The sequence below is a fragment of the Gnatocerus cornutus genome, chromosome 1 (genome assembly GCF_029298725.1).
Source record: "Gnatocerus cornutus isolate USDA-ARS CGAHR chromosome 1, icGnaCorn1.1, whole genome shotgun sequence".
Classification (NCBI taxonomy): Eukaryota; Metazoa; Arthropoda; class Insecta; order Coleoptera; family Tenebrionidae; genus Gnatocerus; species Gnatocerus cornutus.
The window spans coordinates 32,753,802-32,775,440 of NC_142233.1; the positions used below are offsets into that span (position 1 = coordinate 32,753,802).

General features: G+C 34.7%; 4 protein-coding genes across 6 annotated transcripts in view; 2 read left to right on the forward strand and 2 right to left on the reverse strand.

Annotated features, from left to right (window-relative positions):
• Positions 1 to 976: 976 nt before the first annotated feature.
• Positions 977 to 6,661, forward strand: Hdc (histidine decarboxylase). Its single transcript, XM_088035170.1, has 12 exons — positions 977 to 1,066; positions 1,267 to 1,308; positions 1,437 to 1,723; positions 1,771 to 1,890; positions 1,943 to 2,221; positions 2,372 to 2,601; positions 2,662 to 2,732; positions 2,782 to 2,801; positions 4,299 to 4,397; positions 5,685 to 6,180; positions 6,231 to 6,398; positions 6,442 to 6,661. The coding sequence occupies exons 2-12, from the start codon at positions 1,281 to 1,283 to the stop codon at positions 6,597 to 6,599; spliced, it is 1,956 nt and encodes a 651-aa protein (XP_087891296.1). The 5' UTR covers positions 977 to 1,066; positions 1,267 to 1,280; the 3' UTR covers positions 6,600 to 6,661.
• Positions 6,662 to 8,728: 2,067 nt separating this feature from the next.
• Cbp53E (Calbindin 53E) overlaps positions 8,729 to 21,639 on the reverse strand; it is a 46,304-nt gene continuing 33,393 nt past the window's right edge. For 2 of the 3 annotated variants that reach the window (XM_088049880.1, XM_088049881.1), the window contains exons 2-14: positions 19,116 to 19,161; positions 13,244 to 13,410; positions 11,029 to 11,114; positions 10,896 to 10,985; positions 10,758 to 10,844; positions 10,655 to 10,711; positions 10,523 to 10,606; positions 10,421 to 10,476; positions 10,329 to 10,374; positions 10,033 to 10,044; positions 9,827 to 9,883; positions 9,709 to 9,780; positions 8,729 to 9,663 (exon numbers count right to left, since the gene is read on the reverse strand). In XM_088049880.1, coding sequence (XP_087906006.1) covers positions 9,514 to 9,663; positions 9,709 to 9,780; positions 9,827 to 9,883; positions 10,033 to 10,044; positions 10,329 to 10,374; positions 10,421 to 10,476; positions 10,523 to 10,606; positions 10,655 to 10,711; positions 10,758 to 10,844; positions 10,896 to 10,985; positions 11,029 to 11,114; positions 13,244 to 13,397 — 951 coding nt within the window. In that variant the 5' untranslated portion in view covers positions 13,398 to 13,410; positions 19,116 to 19,161 and the 3' untranslated portion in view covers positions 8,729 to 9,513. The remainder of the gene's footprint in view (positions 9,664 to 9,708; positions 9,781 to 9,826; positions 9,884 to 10,032; positions 10,045 to 10,328; positions 10,375 to 10,420; positions 10,477 to 10,522; positions 10,607 to 10,654; positions 10,712 to 10,757; positions 10,845 to 10,895; positions 10,986 to 11,028; positions 11,115 to 13,243; positions 13,411 to 19,115; positions 19,162 to 21,639) is intronic. The other variant, XM_088049883.1, reaches the window with a different exon arrangement.
• Positions 14,152 to 16,712, forward strand: LOC148181836 (general odorant-binding protein 56d-like). The gene is made up of 2 exons (XM_088049884.1): positions 14,152 to 14,256; positions 16,216 to 16,712. Exons 1-2 carry the CDS (start codon positions 14,197 to 14,199, stop codon positions 16,609 to 16,611), a joined length of 456 nt encoding a protein of 151 aa, XP_087906010.1. The 5' UTR covers positions 14,152 to 14,196; the 3' UTR covers positions 16,612 to 16,712.
• Positions 18,305 to 18,856, reverse strand: LOC148181837 (B2 protein-like). The gene is made up of 2 exons (XM_088049895.1): positions 18,765 to 18,856; positions 18,305 to 18,714 (listed from the first exon to the last, which is right to left on the reverse strand). Exons 1-2 carry the CDS (start codon positions 18,807 to 18,809, stop codon positions 18,361 to 18,363), a joined length of 399 nt encoding a protein of 132 aa, XP_087906021.1. The 5' UTR covers positions 18,810 to 18,856; the 3' UTR covers positions 18,305 to 18,360.

Consider the following 21,639-nt stretch of genomic DNA (forward strand, 5'->3'; position numbering starts at 1 on the left):
AGTATTAGACTTCATAAAAAGTATGTATCAAATTAACAATTTTAAATAAAAAAAAACTTAATAATTTATTCATATTGATTTACCGATTAGACCAAATTTAGTTGCTTAATTGTTGTATTAAAGTACTGTGCTTTATTACTTGTCATGACTTTTTAAGATTGAGTCCGAAAATGACTCATTTTAAAAACTTAAATGAGTCCGTAAAATATCTATTTTTGGGAGCATAACTAAAATAGGTATTTATGTGATAAGTACATAATTTAGATCGTTGTGGACGAGCCCTATAGTTAATTAATTTATTTATAAATATTTGACACTGACAAGCAGTCGTTTTACTTTATCATTATGTAACGCCGTGCGTATAGAGCCACTTTATAGACGCTAAACGATATCGTAAAACAGATTATTGTTATACAATCAGGCATAAAATATATATTTTACTTAGCTGACAACAGACATCGAAACGACTGTTGCGTCGACTTGAATAATTTTAAATAAATAAAATTTATGAGGTCTCTACAAATTGTAAACCTGCTTTTTCATAAACAGTAAAACACAAAATTTTCGGTTTTATTTAAAATTTATATAAACTGGTTAAATATAAACAGCTTGAGTTTGAAAATTTACAATCTAAATTTGGCGCATCCACCATTTTTGCAATGTGAAATTCACATTTTTTTACTTTTTAGAAATTTGTTTTTCCTTCTAAAAGTTTATTTAAATATTAAAATAAAAGCACTTTAAAACAACAATGACGAGAAAATTCAAAAAATTAAGAATATGTCAAAATTTGAAATGTTGAATTTGACCCAATTTTGATTCTACAGACCCTTAATCCTCATTTTGCGCCCTTTGGTCGCCAAAACCCCCAAATTCGAAAATCACTAGAATTCCTCCAATAAAATCCAACAAATGCAGTTGTGCGACGAAATCCCTCCACTCCGTCTCAGGAAACCTTATATAAAGCACGTTGTCACTTGTTGATACCATTTGGCTTCCGTTTATTTACAGTGGTGAGTTGAGCCGTGCCGGGGTGACTTTGAAAGTTTTATTTTGATATACTCAGGTAAATATTAACCCTCATCTATAATTTTCGTGTTATTTTCGGTGGTGTCCGAACTTTTTTTTAGTTCAAAGTGTGTTAATCTCTTTATAACCCCATTACGTTTATTAACCAGCTTAGCTCAAAGCTCTAAACTCCCGAATCGTTAATCCGCAACCATATAACTGTCCACCGCGACTTAGCGTACTTATTTACAATTTCAGATAATTTCACCCCCATGGACGCCAGCGAATACCGAATCCGGGGTAAGTTTATTCGCCGCCATAACTGTCAAACTAACAATAACATACACCCCTAATAACATTGCGAAACTATAAAACTGTGCAATTGAAGCTTCGACTCATCCATATAAATTCAAATTTTCCAATTAAAGGCAAGGAACTGGTTGACTACATCGCGGACTATTTAGAAGAGATCAGAGAAAAGCGGGTGTTCCCGGATAAGAAACCCGGATTTCTCCGGGACCTCATCCCGGACAGCGCTCCGGTGGACGGTGAGAAGTGGACGCGGATTTTCGAGGACGTCGAGACGGTGATCATGCCAGGAGTTACGCACTGGCAGAGCCCCCACATGCATGCGTATTTCCCTGCGTTGACGAGCTACCCTTCGATGCTGGGGGAGATGCTTTCCAACGCCATCAACTGCGTGGGGTTTACGTGGGTGAGTGGAAATCTAACTCTCTTTTCGTAAAATAATGTTACATTGAGGCGTCGAGCCCCGCGTCCACCGAGCTGGAGATGATCGTGATGAACTGGCTGGGGAAGATGATCGGCCTCCCGGAAGATTTCCTTCACCGGAAGAACGGGAGCGGGGGTGGAGTTATACAGGTAGTGGCTTAGCCCCCAAAAGCGATTATTTCGTTTTTTGTCATCGCCGTAGACCACCGCCAGCGAGTCGACCCTCATTAGCCTCCTCGCCGGCCGTTGGCGCGCCATCAAAACCTACAAAGAGCTCTACCCCGACGCCGAAAACGGCGAAATCAACACCAAACTCGTGGCGTACTGTTCCGATCAGGCCCACTCCAGCGTGGAAAAAGCGGCGCTCATAGGGTTGGTGCACATCCGGTACATCCAATGCGACCAAGATCTATCAATGCGCGGCCCCGACCTCCGTCAGACCATCAAGAAAGACCGCGAGCTGGGCTTCATCCCCTTCTGGGTGAGCATTATCGAGCGATGACGTTTCCACACAAATAACTAATTGGGGAAATCTTCTTAAAAGTAAAGCAATCCGTTGAAATCCCCAGGGCTGCAATTAATAAATGCTCGCTGAGGGAAAAGAGAATTGATATTGTTTTTTGTTGGGTAGGTTTGCGCGACTTTGGGGACGACAGGTGCTTGCGCTTTTGATAATTTGGAGGAGATTGCAGAAGTCTGTAAGGAGGAGTTTTTGTGGTTACATGTTGATGCAGCTTATGCAGGGAGCGCGTTCATTTGTCCGGAATTTAGGGGGTGGATGAAGGGAATTGAAAAAGTCGACTCCATTGCGTTTAATCCCTCCAAGTGGCTGATGGTGCATTTTGATTGCACCGCCATGTGGTAAGTGGATTTAATTGAAATTCTAATTTAAATTGGGACACTTTACAACGTTTTTTTTAGGGTTAAAAACAGCCAAGCACTTCACGAGGCCTTCAACGTGGATCCTGTCTACCTTCAGCACGAATATTCAGGTATTTTGTTTATGCTCTGTATAAAAAATTATTCTCGTTTTTACTCCAGGCCTTGCTATTGATTACATGGTAAGTTAATTTGGGTTTCTAAAATTTTAAAATAGTTTTTTAATTTTCTTGAGTTAAGCGGTTTGACAAAATTAGTACGAATAAAAATTTGAAAATTTATTTTCAAACAAACATTCTCGTGGCAAACAAGAAAATTGAACAAAATATTTTTGCAAAAAAATTTTAAAACATGTTTTAAAAACACACAAAAAAAAATTTAACAATTCTGCAGAAAAACAATGCGTCCATTGAAGAGAATAAACCCTCAAACCGCTTATTTTAGAGGTTAGCGAACAGATTCATTTTGTGACAGATCTTGAACGTCAATCTGAAAAAAAGTTGTCAAATTTTTACCAATTTTACCAAAAATTTTTTTAGATTTTCCAGAATATGAAGATTTCATTCTGTACGTTTCGCGTATTTCCAATTCTTTTACATTTTAATTTTTTGCATTTTTTTGTTCGAATAGCATCAAATTTATAAGAATTACAAATTTAATTTTACAAATTTATAACGTCCTAAAAAATGTTTTCTTTTTCTAAAATTTTTCTCCTTTATAATTTTGTAATTTTGCACAATTAATACACTTATCTAAAATAGTAATTTCCGAAAATTTATTTTAATTGACAATAAAATTACAAAAAACTAAAATATACATATAATATGTTGGAATTTATCGTTTTCCCTAAAAATAAATATTTCTAAATTTTTTTTTTGCTCTATAATTTTGTAATTTGGCACAAGTAATAAGCACCATTTAATTAGCAACCTCTCCAAATTTAGTTCTCGTAGCTTCAAATTTACAGAAATTATAAATTTAATAACTGGAATATGCTGAATTTGCATTTGCCCTAAATATAAAAATTTCTAAAATTTTTCTTTTTTGCTTTATAATTTTGAAATTTTGCACATATAATAAGCATTATTCGATTAGCAATTTCTCTAAATTTAGTTCTCGTAGCTTAAAATTACGAGAATTACAAATTTAACTAAAAAATGTTGTCCTTAATTCATATGTAATTTTCGATTTTTTTAAATTTTATTTTGAACTTCTCCAGATCTTTTGCTTTTTGTCGAATTTTTAAATTCTATAAACACTTGTATTAATTAAACATTTTATTCTATGAGATTTTTCAAATTCTTTATTTTTCGAATTTTTTAGGTCTTTTGTTTGTATTTCATTTATTCTTCGTCTTCTTAATTATTTTTATGTGTCTCCTTCAAAGTCTGCAGTTGTTTGTATTCTTTGTGTTTGTTAAATTTCTTCCGGGTTCCCGGATTTCTTTGTTTTTTAGATTACACGTACACTTACAAGTTTTAGTGCATTTTATCTGTTTAGTTACATTTATTTACAAACCGATAAATAAATGCTTCGTGATAAAGCAAATATTTATTTATTAAAATTATAGTGTCTTTGACCTAAAACTTTTTCAAATGGACATGCAATAAATGCAATAAAAAAATTTCAAGTGTTTATCACATATTGCCCTAGAAAATTCCGCCTTGAAACTGTTCCAGCACTGGCAAATTCCTCTGAGCAAGCGTTTCCGCGCCCTCAAGCTCTGGTTCGTCATCCGCAACTACGGCATTACAGGCCTCCAAAAACACATTCGCGAAGTAAGTACCAACTTAAGGCTGTTCTACCCCTCAACTAAAATTCGTGTTTTGAAAAATATGCAACCCAACATACTAACCATTTGACACATGCCAATCATCCATAAGAGTGAAAATCGTCTGTAAAATTAGCATATTTTCTACCGCAGTACAGCAATAAACCAGGCAGATAAGTTTGCCTTGGTTCAGAGTTTGTTTCATAGATTTTTCTTATTTCGAAATACGATGTCCCTCGAAATTAATTTAATGTATTGGAAAATTATCATTAATGATAATAAATTAAAATGAATAAAAAAAAGATGTATTTCTTTTGCTTCAATGTTTACGCTGTTATTAATAAAATCCATTGCAACAAATTTAAAAATCTGGCGCATGTGTGTTTTGAGCACTTCCAAATAAAACAAAATATTTCAGGTATACTATTTTGGAAAACAAAATTAGTTTTAAAATCTGTGTAAATGTGCTTTGATAGGTAGAGAAATTAGAGTGAGATTTGCGAAGAAAGCATAGTCATTACCAGTTTTCAGGTAGAGTCCTAAAAGCAAAAAAGCTAATCCATCGTTCTAGAAGAATTCCAAGTATTATATTAAATTGTCTTTAAAATGTGATTAACCGACACTTCACATGACAGAATCAAAAGAAACAAACCCAACTGTATCATAATGCCATAGATCACCGGCAAGAAAATTTAGTAATAATAATCTTGATAAGAATGAGATTAAAATGTTATGGGATTCATGAGCTTTAGCTCTCGGTAGTGAGTAGGTATCTGGTTGGGGTTCCAATGGTCAATCCCGACTCGGTCGAGCCGTAGCGTAGTCGTCGAACCGTCATTAGGATTAGAGACCCCTGCTGTGAGGGGTTGTAAATCATTTGTATTTTGAAGTGTTGGTTGCCGACTTTTAGAAAATTGAGGACCATTTTTACCTTACATTTAATTTTTTTCTAAAAAAACTATTCATAATTGAAAAAAATCAAGGAGTTTCCCGGGTGTAGAATACAATTCTCTATCTATCAAGTCGTAGTTCAAGCAAAAATTCCTAAAACTGTGCCCGTAAAACGACATGGCGTTTTTTCAGTTTTTATTTTTTTTAAATAAATCTATTAAGAATTTTTGAAAATCACAGAGTTTCCCGTGTACATTTCGATATTGTCTAGTCGTACAAAAAAAATCAAAACTCCAACTCTTAATTTGTGGCCGTAAAAAGTAATGGCGTTTTGCGCTATTTCCTATGCACTTCGGCCGGGGTAGGACAGAGCCTTAACAAACCCAATTCTAACAATTTTTAGGGCGTCCGACTGGCCCAAAAATTCGAAGCCCTCGTCCACTCGGACCCTCGCTTCGAAATTCCAGCCAGACGCCATTTAGGTATGGTGGTGTTTCGTCTAATCGGAGACAACATCATCACGGAAACCCTCTGGAAGAGGTTGAATTCCCGAGGGAACATCCACTGCGTTCCTGCGATCCTCAAACAAAAGTATGTCATTCGGTTCACCGTGACGTCCCAGCGCACGACTAATGAGGATATTGTGAAAGATTGGAACGAAATTAAGAACGTGGCGACGGAGGTTTTGCAAGAACAAGGTTCGATGGTGAGGGCGAGGGTACCATTGGGTGACACTAAGAACAGGAATGAGAATTTCGGGACGAGTCTGTTATTGTCGAATTCGCCCATGTCGCCGAAGATTGTCAACGGGAGTTTCGCTGCGATTTATGACCGGGATGACGTCATTGCGGAGTTCTCCAAGACCATCAAGTTGCGACAAGATGCTCAAGACAGTCCCGGTAGTCGTACCACTCTAACGCCCAGACTCTTCTTAAACTTCTTATTTTAGCAATGCGACGTCGCATCAGAGGAATCCTCATGTCTGGCAAGCAGTTCTCTTTGGATTCCCGTCTGGATCTTTTCCACGGCATCGAAACCACCACGCCCAGTCCTAGTGAAGGGTTACCACCTCTTGAAGATCGCAACGAGAGTGAAGACAACGCAAGCAACAATTCTGGTAAGTTTAACAAGAAATTGGAATAACGCTCATTTGTCTTCAGGTGAACTGTCCATTAACGACGACTTGTTGCAAGTTCCCGCATTTCCCAAGCAGAAGAGGTCCAAGTCTGTTGACCACCAGGTTCCGGTGTTGGTGCAAGGAGAGGAGAATCAAACTTGTAAGAAGTGCGGTCATCAGATGATCGGCATTAGGAAATGAAGAGGTTTCTTCAAAGGTTAATCGAGATTTCTGTTTTAGGGCAATTTCTATTCTAGTTCTGCTGCTGTGCTATGCAATAACTTTACGAATATTAACAATGTGTGTATGGATGTTAATAAATTGATGTTGCAAAAGGAAATAATGATTTTTGTTTTTTTGTCCGTCTAATAAACGAAGGCCAATGAAACAGTCACGTTGCAAATCCAGAGCTCTATTTCTTTTGTTTTGGGCGTTTTTTTTTTTTAATCAACATTCAATCAATTGATTCTTTTTAGCATATTGACTTCATTTGCTTAGAAATGTGTCCAATAAACAACAGTTTCGGATATCCAGCCAATGAACGAAGAGAGGTTTTGTTTCAGTGCGTTTTTTGTTATAAAAACTGTGTTGATAAAGATAATGCGGGCCAAGAATGAATTCTTTTTTAGAGTCTAATCCGATTTTAATCACTTTCTCCATTTTGTATAAAGAATGGGTGGATCTTTAATTAAAAATTTCTAAATTGTGTCTGTTCTGCTCTAGAAACTTGTAACTGGGCACATTTAATAAACATGTCAAAAGTAATGAACCGCCCAAATTTCATTACTGTAACAGCATTAAAATTACGAAAATTATTTTTTTTTAATTTTCGAAAATTCTTGGTTTTTCTAAAAATAAAAATTTCTGAAATCTGTCTCTTTGACTCTAAAATGTGTCATTGGGTTGAATTAATAAACATATCAAAAGTAGTAAATCTGCCAAATTTCATTACGGTAACATTAAAATTACCAGAATTCGATTTTTTTTATACAAAATTATTACTCCAAATTTTTTCGAAAACGAATTATCTCTAAAATCTCTCTTTTGCTCTAGAAACTTGTAAATGAACACGATTAATAAACATGTCAAAATTAATAAACTTCCCAAATTTCATTACTGTAACAGCATTAAAATTTTTATTTTTTTTTAATTTTTTAAAATTTTTCTAAAAATTTTTCTAAAAAAATAAAAATTTCTGAAATCTGTCTCTTTTACTCTAGAAATTTGTAATTGGGCAAGCTTAATAAAAATATCAAAAGTATTAAACTTGTAAAATTTTGTTATTATAGCATTAAAATTATCAGAATTACAATAATTTTTTTAATTCCTCAAAATTATTTGTTTTTCCAAAAATAAAAATTTGTTAACTTTGGTTTTTTTGCTCAAGGATTGTCTACTTGGACAGAATTAATAAACATATCAATAGTAGCAAAAATTTATTACTGTGAAAGTAAAATTACCAGAATTATTTTTTTTATACTTCAAAATAATTTCTCCAAATTTTCTCCAAAACTAAAAATTTCTAAAATCTGTCCCTTTTACTCTATCGACTTGTATTTGTACACGATTAATAAACATGTCAAAAATAGTAAATTTGTCACATTTGATTACTGTTGCACTAAAATTACCAGAATTACATTTTCTTAATTTTTCAAAATTTTTGTTTCTCTAAAATTATCTGTTTCTTTTATTTTAGAAGGTTTGTAATTGGAAACGATCAATAAACATATCAAAAGTAATATGCTTCTCAAATTTCATTACTGTAACATTAAAATTACCAGAATTAGATTTTTTTGAAAATTGTTAGTTTTTCTTCAAGACTAAAAATTTCTAAAACCTGTCTCTTTTACTCTAAAAACTTGTAATAGAGCACAATTAATAAACATGACAAAAGTAGTAAACTTGCCAAATTTCGTTACCATAATATTAAAATTACCTGAATTACAATTTTTTTACACCAAAAAATAAATTGTAAAAAATTTGTATTCCTCCAAATACAATTTTATTTAAATTTGTCTCTCTTGCTCTACAAATTTGTAATTGAACACGATTAATATACATGTCAAGAGTAGTAACCTTGCAGAATTTCATTTTTTTTCCTCCAAAAATATATATTTTTTTAAATCTTTGTTTTTCTTTTATTTCACTTTTTGATTTCTCTAGATTAACGTAACTCTGTAACTTCTCAGACACAAAACTTTGATTTAAAGTAGTGTTCGTCTACTGCTAATCTTCAATTAATAATAGAGATAATAGATAATTATGTAGGTCAAGGACGTGTTTTGGAACAAAGCAGTAAAATTCGCTCGATTTGAAAGGAACTAAGGAAGTTTGTTTAAATAACGAACATTTATTAATGTATTTATATTTTACAATATATTAGGACATAGTGAACCGTTTGTTGAATATGTTCGAAAATCGTTATCACACTAAATGTAACTCGAAACAAGCAAACAGTTCCCACACAGAGACAGAGAAGAGACTACAACACTATATTTTGGCAACTTTATACAAAACTAAATATAAAAAAATACAAAAGAACATATACAAATGAATCTATGTTTTATTAAAATATATTTTCTTATCGAATAATGCACATAGAGGGGCACAGATATGCGAAACTGGACGAGTGATCAGATAATCCGAAGCCCGAGAACTTCGACCAATCAAAATTCGATTCTTCAAAGTCTTTCATTGAGAATGAAAGGTATCACAATCGATAATACAGTGCCGTAGCATAAAAGAGCGATTAGATAAGTTTCGAAAGCTCAGAGATCATGCAAAGACTAACTCTACGAAAATTTCGAAAGAGTGCGATATGAAGATTGTGCATTTTCCAACTTTGGTATCAAATAAGTCTTTCCGATTGGTGTTTGTCTTGACAATGAGAACCAAACTATTGCGATCGATTTACAAAAATATCGAGTTGCCTCTAATAAAAATCACAGCGGCGATGCGAAATGTTTTTGTCAAAACGATGGATAAATATCAGAGTCATCTACCAAAATCAACAACAATTGGTGTCACAATAATCTAACATTAAGACCCTAAGTTACGAACTCCTGAAACTTGTGCTACTGATAAATTGGCATCTCGTTACGTCACGTCGGTACGTCTATGCGCTCGTTTCTTCTTCTTGATTGTGCTTGGCGATGGCGAGGAGGATCATGGTGAGTTCCTTCTTGTTGATTTTCCCGTCTTGATTGTAATCCACGCCGCGGAGAATCGTCTCTTCGAAATCCAGGAGATCTTGAGCGTCGTAGTCCTGAGGGAACATCATTACGACTGGCGACAACAGTAACGAACTTACTTTTTTCACCAGTTCCAGGAGGTCCTTCAGGAACCCGCGCAGTTCCTCGTTTTCGATTGTCCCGTTGTTGTCCTGCGAAACTTTGGTGAAACTTTGACGCGCACTAAGAAACTCTTACTCTGTCATATAAGGCGAAAACTCGTTCGATGTCATCCTTGGTGAGCTTTGTGGCTCCCTAAAGTTGCACAAAACACATAAATTCCACGCAAATTGTTACAAAATTATGTTTCTCCTGTAATGTTGTGGTATGAGTAAGGAGAAGAATGAAGAGAAGTGCATGCATGAAGCAAACTATTTCTAACATTAAGAGTGTTGTGTACTTACTTCAATTCCCTCCTAGTTTTGCCACAAAGACAGACGTAAAAAGCCATGCAAAAGTTTATTTCTTTGTTTAGATCATTGTTAGTTTAACCTAGATCCGAGATTAAGCAGTGGCGCGAACAAGGGAAGGCCTTGCCGCCGCCACTGTACTTTAGCTAAGAGTTTAAACTAATCTAGTGCCAGATAGAAAGTGCAAGAAAGACTTTTTGATCAATTTTGTGTAAACGTGTACACGTGTCGTTACACGGACTCTGTGTCTTGACACCTTTAGGAAAAAACTCGATTGGTACCTCACTCACCTTGAAGATCTGTCTGCACAAAAAGTTCTCTTTCACCGGAAGCAACCTGAAATCGCCAGTTAGTTTGCGGTTACGCGGAAACCCTCTCATACTTAGCCATTTCGGAAAGCTGCAATCGCCCGTCTTTGTTCGAATCAAATACTTGCAACTGAAAGCACTCGTCAATAACTACAAGTAAGATTAAAGAGTCGTACCATGGTGTCGGTGTACTCGATGAGCTTGTCCTCGGAGACGTCGTTGATCTTCTTCGCCTCCTTCAGCAAGTCGCGGAGGAAATTCTGTAAAAGAAAGTTAAGTTGGTTTTCACCACCACCTTTTGCTCTCACTTTGAGCTCGTCGGCTTCGATGTACCCGCTGCCGTCCGTGTCGTACTCTCTCCAGATCTGTAACACCAAGAATACAGCCTCCAAAGTTAACACACCAACTCACCTTCATAAATTCCACGCTAGATTCTAAAGGATTGTCAAATCGGAAAAGGAGTAAGAAGTTTTCTTCCATGGGGAGTAATTGAGCGAGCTGTAACAATACAGAGAGTTGGAGAGTCTTAAGGGGTGGTTCTTCACTCACCTCCCTGATATCGATTTTACCATCTTGGTTGTCATCGTACGCTTCCATGAAGCAGGCTTTCAGTTCGACCAACATTTCGTCTGAAACAGCCTGAGGAGAGTTTGACGGGCGTTCATAATCGTGTTATACTTACTTCAGGTCCGACGTCGGATATGTTAGCGCTTGACACGAACTCCCGCAGGAATCCATCGAGTTCGGTTCCTTCGATGTAGCCGTTTCCTGAAGAAGGAGGTAATTAAAACAAATTGTGTTGGAAAGTAGCGCGGCGAATTCGAAATTAACGTTGACGTAATTTGATTTTATTGCAGGATTAAAGTAATTTAGAGCGAGAGTTGAAGGTTATCTTTGGATATGAAGAGATGTTACTACATACACATCCAATTAATTAAATTAGACTAAACACTATGAAAGTACGCTGATGTAAGCTCTGTTATATAATTAAATATTTTATATACAGGGTGTAACAAAATAAAAAACTTCAACTTAATTAACTTGAACTATTCAAAAACTCAAAGAAATAAATAAAAAATTATTTTCTTTACTTTCAATATTTTAAAATACCTACATACATATTACTTTTTCCTAATTAATTTATTTCATATTTTCGTTTCAAGAATTAACTTGGGGGCATTTTTTGTTTAGACAAACCTATTAAACCAGCCAAATTTCAAAATTTTAGAGTAAAAATAAGATTTTTTTAGAATAGTATGTAAATCGTGAATACAAATTTTTCAATATATTTTAATTTAAATATCGTATTTTCTCTAATTTTAAGAATTTAAGAATGAAATTTAGAAGCGTTACTAGATTTGACACTATTATTAAGTCTGCTGTATTTCAAAATTCTAAAATAAAAATAGATTTGTTAGAATTCATTTATTAAAAGGCAAACTAAAAATTTACAATATTCTAGATTACGTTCATATTTTCGATAATTTTAGTAATTTAAGAGTGAAATTTAAAGGCATTACTGCTTTGTCTAATTTTAGGTATTCAAAAATAAAATTTTGGTCCGTAGTACTTTTGAGGTAAAAATCAAAATTTTAGAATAAAAATTTTTTTTTTAGAATATGTTTATTAAAAGATGAACTAAAAATTTTCAATATTCTTGATTAAGTTTCGCATTTTCGCCAATTTTAAGAATTTTAGAATAAAATTTAGAGGTGTTACTGATTTTGACAAGCTTATTAACTTTGTCAAATTACATAAATTCAGAATCAAAAATTTTTTTTATAAGGTGAATTAAAAATTTACAATAATCTAGATTAAGTTTTGTAATTTTGCTAATTTTAACAATTTAAGAATGAAATTTGGAGGTGTTACTGATTTTGTCAAGCTTATTAACTCTGTCAAATTACATAATTTCAGAAACTTAAAAATCTTAAAAATTCTAGATTAAGTTTCGTATTTTTGTTAATTTTAGAAATTTAAGAATAAAATTTGGAGGCATTACTACTTTTAATAAGCGTATTAACTATGGCAAATTTTAAAATTTTAGAATCAAAAACAAATTTTTTTGATTTTTTTTATAAATTAAAAATTTGCAATATTCTAAATTAAGTTTTGTAATTTTGCTAATTTTAGAAACTCAAATACATATGAAATTTAGATGTGTTACTACTTTTGATAAGCTTATTAACTCTGCCAAATTTTAAAATTTTAGAAGCAAAAACAAATTTTTTGGACTTTTTTATAAGATTAACTAAAAATTTCCAATATTCTAGGATCAAGTTTCCTATTTTCGCTAATTTTAGCATTTTAAGAATAAAATTTAGAAGCATTACTACTTTTGAAATGCTTATTAACCAATTTTTTTTATTATAAGATCAAATTCTTTAAACTTTGTAAAATTTTGAATTTTTCTACGGATTTTGAATTCTTTGGTTTTTTAGATTTATGTATTTAAAATTTTTGGAAATTCTATTTTTTTAATTTTTTTATTTTATTATGTTCAGATTTTTTTTTTCTTTAAGTTTTTGTGTACTTTCCGGGTCCTTTGCAAACTTTAAATTCTTCAGTTTATAAAATAGTTTAGAATTTCTTTCAAATCTTTGAATTCATTAACTTCTGTTGCAACTTTTAAAATTTTTAGATTCTTTACACAATTCCCCGCATTATAAAAAATTACAAACTCAAAATTCCATAGATTGCTGATTAAGCCCTCTAAGCAACACCGCAAGACCCTAAATTAATTACTCCGTCTAATTTATAGCCAATTAAAGACATTAAAAAATGCCCCCATCAAGGGTGAAAGGTGAAATATTGATCTCGTCGCATTCCTGCGCTACTTTCACCTCGATTGCACAAACCATAAAAGTTCCGCTTCTTTTTTCACCGGGAAGACTCACCATCCTTGTCATAGTGACTCCAAACTTCCATAAACTGGTTAGCTGAAAGTTTTTTGAGCTCCCTGGAATGAGGGTCGCGATATTGTCGCATGAAGTTTGTTGCTTTTTCCAAGTTCAGACGTTTACTGTTAATCTGATCCGCCTGGGCCGTCATTTCGGCGATAAGTCTGCAAAGAAGACAGAAATTATGCAAACGGCCCCTGAAAAGTGGAGAAATGTAAACTAAAATTCCGGCCGCATGCTGCGGTACTTATACGGCGACGGAACTGCGGCAGTAGTGAGATAGTAATTAAATTAAACTGTTTGTAGGTCTTTTCAGTAGAGCTAACTCGAATGAGATCTTTTATTTGTCGATTCGAGCTCGTCTCCGTGTTTTCCTCGCTTCGATGAACCGGAAATTGACGTCCATTTCGGAAATCGAAGAGCGATATATCAAGTTCATGACCACGTAGTGACGTGTTCAGTCTCGTCTCGCAATAGGACCATAAAGGCGCTAAATTCAAACACGCTTTCTCTGGAACTTCACACCGATTTATGTCTCTTTTGTTCGAAGATTCGTATCTCCGCGCTGTTTGCTCGACTAAACAACCAACGAAATTGCATAACCCCAAACAAACAAATCGTGCAAATTGTTTGACTTCGATTAAAAGTGTTACACCTTAATTTTTGCGCTGACTTCTCCACTTTCTACGTGCAAACCGCTTGATTTATGTCGGAATTCCAGGAGCGATTTCAATTCCCAGATCACGGGGAAACACGATTTCCATAAAAACTCGATCTGCATATTGAAAGACGCGTGAAGGACAGAGTCCTCGGACCTTTCCGAAAGAGTCTTCATTGTGTTTTTCACGCTTTATTGGAGTTCTTCCACGTAACCTTCACCGAAGACAACAAACGTTTTGCGGTGTATAAAAGAGATTAGAAATTGATTTTAAACCATTTAGTCGGTCGCGATGAAGGTGGTAACAGTGATAGTCTTGCTAGCTCTGGCGGCGTCTTCCACTTCTCAAGAGGTAATTGTTTTTTTTACATGTTACATCACGGCTAAATGTCAGAACCGGCGGTTTCTCTTGTAACCCAATTTTGCGATTTTGTTCGTCGAAAGGTCATTTTGAGATTTTCTTAATTTGGATGCGCGACGCGTTTTTCGAACTGGGAAATGGGAACTTTCTCCGAGTTTCACTGGAGTGTTCGGTTTTAATTAGATTTTTGTACATTCAAAAACGAGGAAGTTTGGAGGAGCTTGTAATGAGGAAACAATCATGAATCCACTTAAACTTAAATCCTGGGGAACCTAAGTGGCGGCTAGAGAAATTTTTTATTAATTTGGATGCAATTCCAAGAAGTGGTTGGAAAGTTAAGATGTTTGTGCTTGGATTTAACAAGTTTTAGCAATTTGGCTTGGAGTTAAAGGCTTATTTTGGCTAATCTGCGATTTCTATTTTATAAATCAAGCTGTTTCAGATAATCCATATTCTTTTTGAATCTGAAAAAGTTGTCAAAATTGGCGCCATCTGACTCCTATTTTCTATATTTTTTCAAAACATGAAGATTTTAGAGAATTTTGTTATTAAAACTTAATATAAATCTTGCCCCTTTAACAACATTTAAGAAAGTTTAAAAAAGTAGTTATTTATACAGTCCAAAAGCACCAGATTTTATGGTTTTGAAGAAATATAAATTTCTGACTTACATCACTAAAATCCCTAACTTTGGTAATTTTAGTACTACAGAAATAAAATTCAGGGAAGTTACTATTTTTAAGTCCTGTATTGACTCTACCAAATTGCAAATTTATAGATCAAAAAACACAAATTTGAGGAATTTTTAATTTGAAATCGAAGCAAAAATGTCTCACATTCTTCACTAGAATTCGTAACTTTGGTAATTTTGGTACTATAGCAATGAAATTTGGGGAAGTAACTATTCCTTAGTCGTGTATTGACTCCACCAAATTGGAAAATTGTATATCAAAAAACACAAATTTTAGGAATTTTTGTTTTGAAATCGAAACAAAAACTTTCCTCTTCCATCACTAAAATTCGTAATTTTAGCAATCTTAAAGCTACCGCAATGAAATTTGGGAAAGTAACTACTCATAAGTCGTATATTAACTCTACCAAATTTCAAAATTGTAGATCAAAAAACACAAATTTTAGGAATTTTTATTTTGAAATGGAAGCAAAAATTTCCACTTCCATCACTAAAATTCGTAATTTCAGTATTTTAAGAGCTACCGCAATAAAATTTAAAAGAAGTTATTATACCTAAGTCGTGTATTGACTCTACCAAATTGCAAAATTGTAGATTAAAAAACACAAATTTGAAAAAAAATTATTTTGAAATCGAACCAAAAACTTCTCATATTCTTCACTAAAATTCGTAACTTTAGTAATTTTGGTGCTATGGCAATGAAATTTGGGGAAGCAACTACTCCTAAGTCGTGTATTAGTTCTACCAAATTGCAAGTTGCAAAATTGTAGATCAAAAAACACAAATTTTAGAAATTTTTAATTTGAAAATGAAGCAAAATCTTTCCACATCCTTCAGTAACATTCGTAATTATGGTAATTTTAGTGCTACTACAATAAAATTTGGGGCAGTTACTATTCCTGAGTCGTGTATTGACTCTACTAAATTGCAAAATTGTAGAGCAAAAGACACAAATTTTAGAAATTTTCATTTTTAAGACGAAGCGAAAATGTTTACTGGATCTATATAAATTTAAAAACTTTAAGAGAATTCCGTCATTAAAACTAAATACAGATCTTTAATATTTAGCAGTTTCTTTATAGGAATATGATTATTTCTTAAAAAAGTAGTTTTTGTTATTTATGTAATCCAAAAATTCCCATTGTTAATTTAACATTTAACCATCTTCAAAGCGGAACTAACAACGATATCATTTAAACCGACCAATTAACGAATTTAATTAAAACCGAGTAAATAACCACATAAAATTTTTATTCCAGGATGCGAAACCGTCGTCCTCCTCTTCGTCCTCCACCGTAGACGACGACATCGCCGCCGCCGCCGCCCGCGTGAAGAAAATCCGCCAATATCGCACCGACTGCATCGATGAAACCAAAGTAGATCCTGCCTTAATCGATCGCGCCGATAACGGCGATTTCGCCAAAGACCAAAAATTATACTGCTTTTCCAAGTGCTTCTACCAGAAAGCCGGTTTCGTAACGGAAAACGGAGATCTGCTCTTGGACGTAATCAAGGCGAAAATTCCGAAGGAATCGAATCGAGAGAAAGCACTCGCTGTAATCGACAAGTGTAAGGATCTGAAAGGAGCTGATTCCTGCGAGACGGTTTTCCTGGTGCATAAGTGCTATTTCGAGAACATTCAAGAAAAGCCCTGAGACAGGAAAATGCGGGGGGTTTTATTGGAATTTCTGTAAAATCTGTGGTATTCCATAAGAGTCTATTTTTGTAAAATAAACTGTAGAAGGGGGTGAGGTGACACGAGTTCTTTTAATAAAAGTCTTTTTAGTGGAGAAAGAACTCAACACTCAACAAGTGTTTGGTGTTAAAGTTTTTCTCTAGGCAACCAATTATACTCCAAATCCTAAATCCACGCAACCGGCTTATCTCCCCCAAATTAATTCAATCGGAAGGCAATTAAATTTAAATTAAGCTCATTTCCTGGAACGTATTCAACCGGCTGACGAAACTTTTGAAGTTACGACAACGTTTCCCTTTCCCGAACATTCTTGTTGCACCTCGTTCCACGTATAAATCAATGGCAATTAATTTATCCAAAGCGCGCCACCGGGAATCCCTTATGTAATCCCGAAAATAATAAAAGCGGTCTCCCGTAAACAACCCCGGAATTTTTTGCACAAATTAAGATAGCGCCGCCACCCCCACAATTCCGCTTGATTTATGTTAATGCATGGATATCTCCATTGTTTCACAAACAACATGGGGGCGGCGACTGTCGTCACATTCTCGCGCCGCCCCCGAAATCGCAATTAAAAGTGACTTAATATGAGACGAAAATTAATTGAGGGGCTCAAGTGTTTAATTTGCTAATCGACCGAATTCCATTAATCTCGCCATCTAATTCGGGCTGAAAGCCATTTATCTCCAAACTTAAAACGACAATTCCCCAGAAACAAAATTAATGAAAAAAGAGATCTGACTCGGGGGCGGCGGCTGTCTTATCACTCTCCAGCGCCGCCTCTGAAATTAGAGTAATGCTCGCATCAAACTGTTATTACTTGCTGTTATTCATGTTTGGACTTCCGCCAGTTCTCCAATAAAATGACCGTATAAAGAGTTCTAAGCGCCAGCTGGAATATTCCTTTTTCGCTACTAAAACTTTATTGGCCCTCAGCCAGCACTAGGGGAAACGCGAAAAAAATTGATGCCCTGCATCATGAAGTTGGCGTTTTAAATAAATCTGTTGCGTCGGAAACGCCCCCGAGCTCCACAAGTGATTAAACGGGAATAATTGGTTGCCTATCCGCCGAAAAATTGGAACTGTCGCGTTCGTCGTGGCTTCATTCTGACGCTGTCAGAGAACCTGTCAGCCATCAATGACGTTTTGTATTATTTGAGTCTTCCTTGTAATTTTATTTAGTTACTTAGTTATTAATTAGGAAAATTTATTTAGTTACGAGCGAGGAAACTTTTTCGGCGCCCAACTGAAGAATTTAATTAATTTAATTATCCCGGGAAAACTAAAATCGGGGAATTATCTTCCTGAAAAATGAGACGCCGCCATCTATATGGTAATCTAATCCCCCCGAGAGCCCCAACTAGGTCAGGCGTTTAACTCAATTTTAATAAGTAACGAAGTAACGTAAAAACGCCTCCGACCCCATTTAAAAGGGCAAACACTCGACCGCCATCCCTGATCCTGTTTACCTAAAGAGGACAATTTAACAGGATCATGTCTCTCGCGACGTTGCGCCCCCATTTTTCATCCATAATCCCTCCACCCGGGAACATCGATTTTCGGCACCGAGTGTCCCGAACGATTGCGTTGAGTCAGGGAAAAGTTCGACGATGCCTGCGGGACGTGGGACAGTTTTCGGGACGTGAACTCAATTTTTAATTCGTTTTTTTTTATCTTTATTTCCTAAAACTAACTCACAGCGAAGGGTTTAGGCAATACTGATATGTGTGGGTGTGTTTTCATAGTAGCATTTGATGGTCTCGAAGGCGGTTTTCCCGGGGGACTCCTTCTTCACCGCGCATTTCTCGATGAGTTTGTTGGTCTTATCCAAATCGTTAATTTCCGCGTTGAGTTTGGTTCTGAGAACGTCGGTCTGGATCTCCCCGGCCTCGTTCTGGAAGCCGGCTTTCTTGGAGAAGCAGAAGAGATGGGCTTCGAGTTTGGGGTCGTCCACGAACTCGCCTTTGCGGGCTTTGGCGATAAGCTCTTGGTTCACGCCGCTCTCAGCGGAGCATTCCTTATGGTAGTTTTTGATCTTTTGGACCTGCTCGTCGGAGAGGGCCTGCAAAGACAGGATAGAGACTCCTAGAGGAGTTGGTGGTGTTGGCTTACCTGGACGGCGACGGCGACGGCTACAAGAACAATAAAAGTCTTCATGGTTCTTCGTCAAGTTTCACACTACTGCTGCCACAACATCGCCCACTCTTTATATAGCCCGATTGGTAGAAAGATGCCCATGAAACCACGCAGGTTCAAGGATGATGGACACGCAGAAAAACAATTGTTTGCTCGTCATCGCCGCGGTAATTATCCGGAAAACTCATCAATCGCTTTCATTAATCTGTTCGGTTTTTGCGGTAAATTACATAACGCGTTTCCTCTGATTATACAATGGTTTAATCATAACCAGTCGGTAATCAGACTTGTAATTAACACGGTAATGATGACGACCTTTGTACTTACCAATGGCAGCTGCTGTCGAAGAGAATCCCCGCCGCTTACCTCCGATCTGAAACAAGTTAGTTTTTTAAAGTGGTCGTTGGACTTTGATCAAGTTCTTCGTGCGAATAGATCATTTTTGAGTGCTAATTTAAATAATTCCACGATTAGTTCTGTCTTATGTAATGGACGGTAACGGAACCCGATGGTGATGGTTTTTTTCCACCAACAGACAAAGAACAAGAGATGACGTTGCAAATGAAGTCATGTCAAGAGGACCGGTTCAGTGCGAATTTCGCATTTATGTCAACTTATATTCAAATATAAACAAGTGGTAATTTATTCATGGTTGTGTAAATCTGGGTTACATAATAATCTTGCAGTTAATTTAATCCAGATTTAAATATTGATGAGAAAAGGTAATTTTTGTCGTACTGGTGCCCGTGATGGCCTTGTGCTGCATATAAAAATTACTCTGACGTTAGTTTTTGTAATGTTGCTGGAAAATTACGGAGAAACAAAGCTCTGTGGTTACAGTCTTAAAAACAGATCAAGAAAAGGCGATAATTTATCTAATAAAAAACGACGTAAAATGAAAGTACAAATATTGTTCTCTTATTCTTATTAGCAACTTTATCTTATTTTTCAACAAGCATTAGTCACTTTCTTCTTATTTTTAGGTACGAGAGAAAAATACTTTACGAAACAACGTAGGATGAGCGAAAACAAAGAAAATGTGGCTGTGATTAAAAATAAGAATTTTTAGATTCTTGGAAATTCTTCAGATTTTTAACGTTTTCAGATGCAAGCTCACGACTTCTGAGATTCTTCATTTTTCATATTACAAAAATTTTTAGCGCTTTAGATTCTCTAGATATTAATCTTCGTTTTGTTACATATTAGAGCACTTTATTCTCTTGGCTTCTCTGGATTATCTAAATTTCCTACATTCCATGCTTTTATCCTTGAATGTTTTTACAAATTCTGTACAACTTCCTTAAATTTTTGTATTTATATTTTTTATATTTGTTGCATTCCCTAGTTGCCGTAATGTTGATAATATTAGTGCTATAGCAATGAAATTTGGGAATGTTACTACTTCTGACCCGTGTATTAATTAATTCGTCTAAAGTGCAGAATTGTAGATCCAAGAACACAAATTTTAGAAATTTTTATTTTGAAAACGATTCGACTTCCATGAGTAAAATTTCTAATTTTGGTAATTTTAAAGCTACAGCAATGAAATTTGGAGGGGGTTACTACGTTTATGATGTGTATTAACTTTACCAAATTGCAAAATTGTAGATTAAAAAACACAAATTTTAGAAAATTTTATATTGAAAACGATGCAAAATTTTTCGACTTTCATCAGTAAAATTCCTAATTTTAGTAATTTTAGTGCTAAAGCAATGAAATTTGGGGATGTTAGTACGTTTGCAACGTGTATTAACTCCACCAAATTACAAAATTATACATAAAAAAACACAAATTTTAGAAATTTTCATTTTTAGGACGAAAACAAAATTTTCTACATCCATCATTAAAATTCGTAACTTCGTTAATTTTAGAGCTACAGCAATGATATTTAAGGAGGTTACTACCTTTGCAATGTGTATTAACTCCAACAAATTTCAAAATTTTAGATTAAAAAGCATAAATTTAAAAAATATATATTTTTAGGACGAAGACAAAATTTCCTACATCCATCATTAAAATTCGTAATTTTGATAATTTTAGAGCTACTGCAATGAAATTTGGGAAGGTTGCTACGTTAGCGATGTTTATTAACTCCACCAAATTGCAAAATTGTAGATTAAAAAACACAAATTTTAGAAATTTTTATTTTGAAAACGATGCAAAAAATTTCGACTTCCATCAGTAAAATTCCTAAGTTTGGTAATTTTTGTGCTACAGCAATTATATTTGGGGAAGTTACTGCTTTTGAGTCCTGTATTAACTCCACCAAAATGCAAAATTGTAGAGCAAAGGACACAAATTTTACAAATTTTAAATTTGAAAGCGATGCAAAATTTTCCGACTACCATTACTAAAACTCCTAAGTTTGGTAATTTTCGTGGTACAGCAATTACATTTGGGGAGGTTACTACTTTTGAGTCCTGTATTAACTCCGCTAAACTGCAAAATTGTAGAGCAAAAGACATAAAATTAGAAATTTTTATTTTCAAGACGAAGCAAAAATTTTCACTTACAATATCCCTAGTGAATTGATTATGTCCGGAAATTTTTTCGAATGCATTTCAAAAATGTAATTAGTCCTCGTGTTCCACTCGGGCTAATTAATACGTTTTTGAAATGCATGAGAATACAATTTCAGGATATTAATCACTGCACGAGGGCGTATTCGGTAAGAAAATCGCAACGAGACACACATTCTATGCTTTTTAATTAAATTTTAAATTTCAAACAAAAAATCAAGTTGGGTAACAGAATTATCCATGACAACATACACAACTTTTTCTCTGATTGGCTGAAAAAATTGGCTGAAAAAAGCAAGATGCAAATAATTTCCCGGAAAATTTCTATATTG